A 6,558-nucleotide genomic window follows, 5' to 3' on the forward strand; every position below is an offset into this window, starting at 1 on the left:
CGAGYGGAGAGTGATGCAGCTCCCACGCAGAGGTGGTGAAGCACAGTGCTGGGACACAGTGCTCACCCCTGGGTGGCTTTGGCAGGTCATCCTAGGCTGGCCGTGCCATGCTGTACCACACCACCATTCCTGCCACCCGTGCCTTGCTCTGCCAGGGGACACGGTGATGCATGGCAGTTCTGGAGTTTGCCCTAGGGAAGGGGGAGCATTTCTGCAGCAAAGGCTGCCTTCCCTTGCGGGCTTGGGGCCGCTGCTCTCCAGAGCCCTGCTCAGAGCCATACATCACCAGCAGAAGGTCTCTGATGATATATTGCCCTACTGCATCACCATAGCAATGCTGCTCTAACAAGGTGCCATCGTAATGGGCTGCCCAGTGCAGGCCCTTCCAGGGGAGGCACCACTGGAACTCCATGCTTGCTGGCCAGTGCACCGCGCGGCACCCAGACCTGCACGGCTCCCATCGGCACAGCTTCACGTCCTGCACTGCCAGAGCAGAGTGTGCGCAGCCATGCTGAGGCAACCATGGTGTTTCTGGGCAGCTGCAGGGAACAGGCAGAGTCCTGTGGCACAGGGAGCCCCTTGCGACACTGCAAAACACAGTGTGCAAACACATGCAGATACCCCAGCAGTTGAAGCATTCAGGAGGGGAAGTGACAGCAAATTGGGTGTTTCTGCAGCAAGGTGCCAGGGCTGCCTGCGTTCACCTGCCGTCAGTGCAAACAGCGGCCGGCACTGCCCTGCGCCCGCACTGCGGCTCCAGCGTGTGCCTGCCCCACCATCCTGAGCCCAGACACAGCCCAGCAGAGCCGCCGGCACAGTGCTGCCACCCGGGGACACCTGCACCAGCCAGGCGCAGGCTGCACAGAGTTGTGCCGGGTGCAGCAAGCGCGCTGCCGCCCCGGGCGCTCCCACAGGCCGCACCGCATTGCCGCGCTCCTGCGTGGCCAGTGCAAACCTGTCGCTGGGCACTGCACAGGGTGACAGCGACAAACGGCGCCACGGCTAGGGAAGGGGAGACGGAGGGAGCAGGGTGCATGGCTGCRCTTGCTCTAGCAGTACCAAAAGCAGGGAGCAACCAGGAAATGCTCATCTTTGGGGACGGGATTCATGCACCCAGGCCATGGGTACTACCCAAGCACAGCCCTGCAGGAGACTCTTGCATGCTGCCCCAACCTCCCGTGATGGATGCAGCCCTGAGGCAGCCGCTGCGCCACTAAAGGGCAGCTCTGTCATTACTTTAAACTGAGGTTAAAGGTGATCGATAACAAGGGTTTCATGCCCAATTGATCACCCCTTGCTATTTATTTCTGGCTTTTGCTTTCTCTCCCCTGGTGCTGTTAGCAGCAGTAATTAAAGACAGAGCAAGTGTTTGCTAAGCAGAAAACGGTGCAGGCAGCAGCTCTGTGCTCAAAGGAAGCAGGCAGCTTCATGCCCTGTGTTTCGGGCACCACAGCCTCGTGCTGGCAGGAGCAGCCAGTGCTGCAAAGCTGCATTGAAGCTGGCATATATTGTCATTTGCCAACAAAAATTGCATGCTGCTACTGAGAATAAACAAAGCAATTTTAGGAAAACAAAGCATGAAGGCTCCTCCCAGCAGCACCACAGCTGAACTCGGGCACATGGAGGAAAAAATAAAGGAAGGAAGGAAGGAAAGGGCACTGTGGGGATTGACAGGGCGAGCGCCAAGCCAGGGGGCTTCGCTGCCACGGGGGCTGCTGCCTGGCCCCTGCTCGCCCTCGCTGCTGGCAGCGCCACGATTGCTGCCCGGCACAAGAAGGCAGGTTATGTGCATGCAACGAAGGGATGAAAAGCATTTCTCATAGACCTTGAGCAATTAACAGGAGACTTTTGGATAAAACCCAGCAGCCCCAATACTGATTTTGAGGAAAATTGCCATGGCTGTAGTCAACCTGCTGCCTCTGTCCTGCTACTACAGTTAAATGCTTCTGCAAAGGTGGCAGTGGGTTTGTCTGCCTCCTCACTCATCTCTGCTAGGAAAAGCTTTTTGTGGCAGTGTCTATTTAAAACTTGTGGGTATGTGTGTATATAAATCCATATATATACACAAAATATACAAACAAAACAATTAAAACCATCTGACACAGTGGTCTGACTCCTTAAAACCTAGTTTGTAAATGACTGCAAAAGATGCGAACACATCAATGAATGTCTCTTCTACTTCCCAAACTTTTGGCTAGTCAAGAATTTAGAAGTCTAGCATCGTCTCAGAGCTGCTTGTCCTCTGGGGTGAGCTAGAGGCACTGACTTGCACAGGTCTCGTGGGAATGGAAAACCACAGGGCCAAGTTCCATAAGGGAAAAAAAAAGAAAATAGAAAGAGCTATAAGAACACCCACTGACTTCTTACACCAGTGTCAGGTGCCGGCACGGAGCAGCTCATGCACTGCCCAACCACGTCATCCCAGTGCTTGGCAAAGCACTGATGGAAAAGCCAAACCGGACACCTGATAAGAGAAGCTCTCGGGAGCGGCTCCAGCAAGGCACGGACGGCTCCCAAGAGGAAGGAGCCCAGGCACCTGCCAGGGTGGCCACGGGCAGCGCTYCTCCCGAGTGGTGGGCGCAATGCCCGGGGGTGCACACTGTCCAGCAGGCTGGCGTTAGCCCACACATCAATACCACCAGCACAGCCTCAGGATCCCACCCCAGCATGCCCATCGCATGGAGCAGCTGTGTCTCATTAGCCCTAATTGAGATGAGCAGGAACTTTCCAAGCCAAGCTTACACCAGTCACAGGAGGAAACACCCGATTAAGTGCAGCCAGCAGTAGCCAGAGTTGTGCATGGCGCTGGAGCTGCATGAACAAGCGTGCACAGCCGGAGCCTGCATCACCCGACCCTGCTGCAGGCACRGGACGACACTGCTGCCAGCAGCCGTGCACGCAGGGCCTGGCCTGGCGCTCCAACACGATAAACCTAGGAAGGAAGGTCGATGCTGGGACACCCCGGCCTCACCCTCAGCACACAGCAAAACCAAGCAGCACCTTATCAGAGTAAAGCCAAAAAACGCACAGCACCTCGTGGATCGGGAAAGAGCAAATCCTTACAATTGCTGGCAGCCCAGGAGCCCTTTGTCACTGCCTCAGCTCGTCCCAGTGGTCTCAAATTCGCTGAAGACCCACGCCGCACGGGGCGGCAGACCCCGCACTCCTCTGCCCTAGCTCAGCAGTACAGACCCGTTCCGCCCCTCGAGCAGTCATCCTCCTCACGCAGCCGCTCCCGTCCCACCGATGCACTTCACCCCGGGCACCAGCACCAGCTCCGACTTTCACTTTAGCAAGCAACAACAACAAAAAAGCAGCTCCCCCCAGTAATTGCTATTTAATCCTCGACCAAGAAAACTAGCACGTTTTAAGCAAGGCAAACCTTCGGGGCGTTTGAGCTTCAGCGAGGCTGAGCGCCGTGCCACTGCGGGAACAGCATTGCTTTTATTTTTGTTGCTCAACAGCACGAAGGAGCTAATGCAGCGGGGCTGCCAGCGCCTTATACAACCTGACAACGCCAAGAGCCCGGGGTGCCCGTCCCCGCGCTGGCGGCACATCTCCCCGTTACAGGAACGCAATGTGAAAACTGACCCTTGCCGCCTAAGCGGCGATGTAATACTCTTTGCCAGGTTAATTCAGGAAGAGGCTGTGCAAGCACTCTCGGTGCAGAAAAGCCACACAGTTAATCACTAGATGCAAACAAGGGTGGCTATTTTTTTCTTTCAAGACACTTGTATTTGCTTCCGATTGTTCTTTTTCTTCCCCTAATGCCCGATTATCACCCAGAGATTCCTACGAAAAGGCTACAGAATTACAGCGTTAAACATTAAATGCAATAGTATGTGTGTGAAACAGGCAGAGGAACATACGGAAGCTAAGGAAAAAATTGAAAACTGAAAGTCATGTGAACGTTTTCATGCTGTATTTGACTCAAATCCTTGTTTCCATTAATTTATAGTCATGCTCCTTCACTTTTTTTTTCTTTTTAACAGGAGTACATCACCTAAGCTATTACATATGCTCAGCAAGTTGGAAATTAGTAAATATTCAGCGAACACAACAAAACTTTTTGAATTCACATTCCCTACACTTGTCCTATAATTCTTTGCTTTTCTATAAAGATACTCAGTCTTGATAAAGAAAACAACAAAAGGAATCAGAGTTTGTAACAAAAGCTCACAAAACATAATTCACACCGACCAGTTTAAGGTTTCTTATTACACTCTATATTCTAAGGAAAGTTATTAACGCATTAATTTGCAGTATTTGCCACCGTATTTGTACTGCAAGATGAACCATTTCCTTACATACTATTGAGTAAACACAGTACTTAATGCAGTAACTGTTTAAAGTGACTTTTTTATTTCAAAGTCTCAAAAAACAGCTCACTAGAATTTTGAATGACAACTAATACTTTTGTATCAGTTGATGTACAATAACTACATTTTAAAAGACATGGAAAGTGAAATAATTTATAACATGATTTATTGCAAGTGTGCTGTTGCTTAGGCAAATATCACAAAAAGGCACAGAATACAAAAAGAAATCAAAACTAGTAAGAGAAGAATTTTCATGTGTGAATTTTMAAGTGTAAACTCTTTTATATGTAAAAAACCATATATATGCACACACACATCTGAATCTATATGCAAGATGCAGAGTTTTCACCAAAAATTCCTACTTAAACCTGATGTTTCACAATACACAAGTTGTATGAAGGTTCCAGTAAGGAAACCAGCAAACATCAGACGCCTGAGATCGTAGGTAAGTTTTCCACCAAATAAAACAGAAGCTGGTCCTTTACAACCGTGTTCACCTAAGCAGCTACTTTACCAGCCCAAGAGCTCCATACAGATACATGTTTCAGAAGTTCTCCCAATACACAAAATATTGCAAGAATCCAAGGACCTGCAAAGGAAAAAGGAATCCCCACATGTGACTTGTGCTGACATTTGCTGAAAGAAAAGAAGCTTAAGAAGGGATGCAACTTGATTCTTCTAGAGATAGAGAATACAATAATTAAGCTTTCAGGCTTTCTTGGCATAACCACAAAACACAAGGGCGTGATACCACGAAAAGCAGAACTGGCGACAGCAGAAACGGGAAACCAGCCGTGACCGCGAGGAGCCTCCTTGGCTCTGCCGCTGCCCAGAGATTCCTAGTCCGCGACATACGGAAAGAAACTTACGGTTAGAGTATCTGCTGCCCACAGCGTAGACCGCAGAGAGCTATGCTACCATCAGTAAAATACTATTACTAGCACCGCAAACATAAGGCTGGGACACTTCATCGATGCTAGTCCGCTTTAAAACCGTTTTTGCCAATTTGCCCCCGCGCGGGCAGGATACAAGCGCAYCAGCCTGAAGAGCCACTTTCCCCAGAGCATCAGCAGGAGGAAGCGCAAGTTTCGGGAGCAGGGGGGGGCCGGCGGCCCCGGCCCGGCAGGGCGCCGCAGCCCGCAAAGACCACACGAGACCGGTTCCTGGGTAAATGGTTTATGTAAGTAATAAAATATTTACTATAACATAAATAGAAACGTACCCTCGCAGTCTACAGTGTTTTTTTTTTCTCCAATAAAGATACAAACAAAAACCGAAACCAAAGAGGAGGAACCGAACCGAACCTACCAACGGGAGGGCGAGAGCTCCGCGCACGGTTAGCAAATAAATAGAAACGGGCCGGGAAGAAAACTTCGGCGTGTCGTCCGGGCGAGCGGTGGGCCCGGGCCGGCGCCGCCAGGGAGGGAATAAATTAGAGTTCGCAAACCTTTGGCTACTGCTGCAGCGTCCGGCAGCCGGCGCCCGGGCCGGGCCAATAAATCCGGCGGCAGCGCGGCGGCTCGGCCGGGCCAGTCTGAGGAATAAATTAGAGCGTGTCCTGGGGCCGGTGCGCGCCGTCGGGCCGGGGCCGCGGGGCCGGTGCGCGCCGTCGGGCCGGGGCAATCAGTGCACGGCCCCCGGCAGCGCGTGGTGCAGCGGCGACGAGTCCGCCTGTGCGTAAACGTCCTCCATGGGCGGGTGCGGGGCCCCCGCCGGCGTCATGCGCTTCTCCTTCTGCCGCCGGTTGCAGAACCAGACACGCACCACCTCCTTCTCCAGCTGCAAGGAGTCCGCCAGGGAGGTGATCTCGTGCGCCGACGGCTTGGGGCACTTGAGGAAGTGGTTCTCCAGGGCGCCCTTGACGCCCACCTCGATGGAGGTGCGCTTCTTGCGCTTCCGGCCCTGCGCCGCGATCTTGTCCAGGCTGGTGGGGCTGCCCGTGCTGGAGTCCGTCTCCTCCAGCCACTTGTTGAGCAGCGGCTTCAGCTTGCACATGTTCTTGAAGCTGAGCTGCAGCGCCTCGAAGCGGCAGATGGTGGTCTGCGAGAAGACGTTGCCGTAGAGGGTGCCCAGCGCCAGCCCCACGTCGGCCTGCGTGAAGCCCAGCTTGATGCGGCGCTGCTTGAACTGCTTGGCGAACTGCTCCAGGTCGTCGGAGCTGGGCGCGTCCTCGTCGGGCGGCTCGGGCGGCCCCAGCGGCGGCGGCGAGGCCGCCAGCTCGTGCGCGCCCGCCTCCTCG

General features: G+C 53.2%; 1 protein-coding gene across 1 annotated transcript in view; it reads right to left on the reverse strand.

Moving 5' to 3' along the window:
* Positions 1–5,479: 5,479 nt before the first annotated feature.
* POU3F1 (POU class 3 homeobox 1) overlaps positions 5,480–6,558 on the reverse strand; it is a 15,873-nt gene continuing 14,794 nt past the window's right edge. Inside the window, exon 2 of the mRNA XM_085311111.1 lies at positions 5,480–6,554. Within this exon, the coding sequence (XP_085167237.1) occupies positions 5,943–6,554 (612 nt within the window). The 3' untranslated portion in view covers positions 5,480–5,942. The remainder of the gene's footprint in view (positions 6,555–6,558) is intronic.

Source organism: Rhea americana, unplaced genomic scaffold (assembly GCF_003343005.1).
Source record: "Rhea americana isolate MKP2758 unplaced genomic scaffold, rheAme1 scaffold_331, whole genome shotgun sequence".
Classification (NCBI taxonomy): Eukaryota; Metazoa; Chordata; class Aves; order Rheiformes; family Rheidae; genus Rhea; species Rhea americana.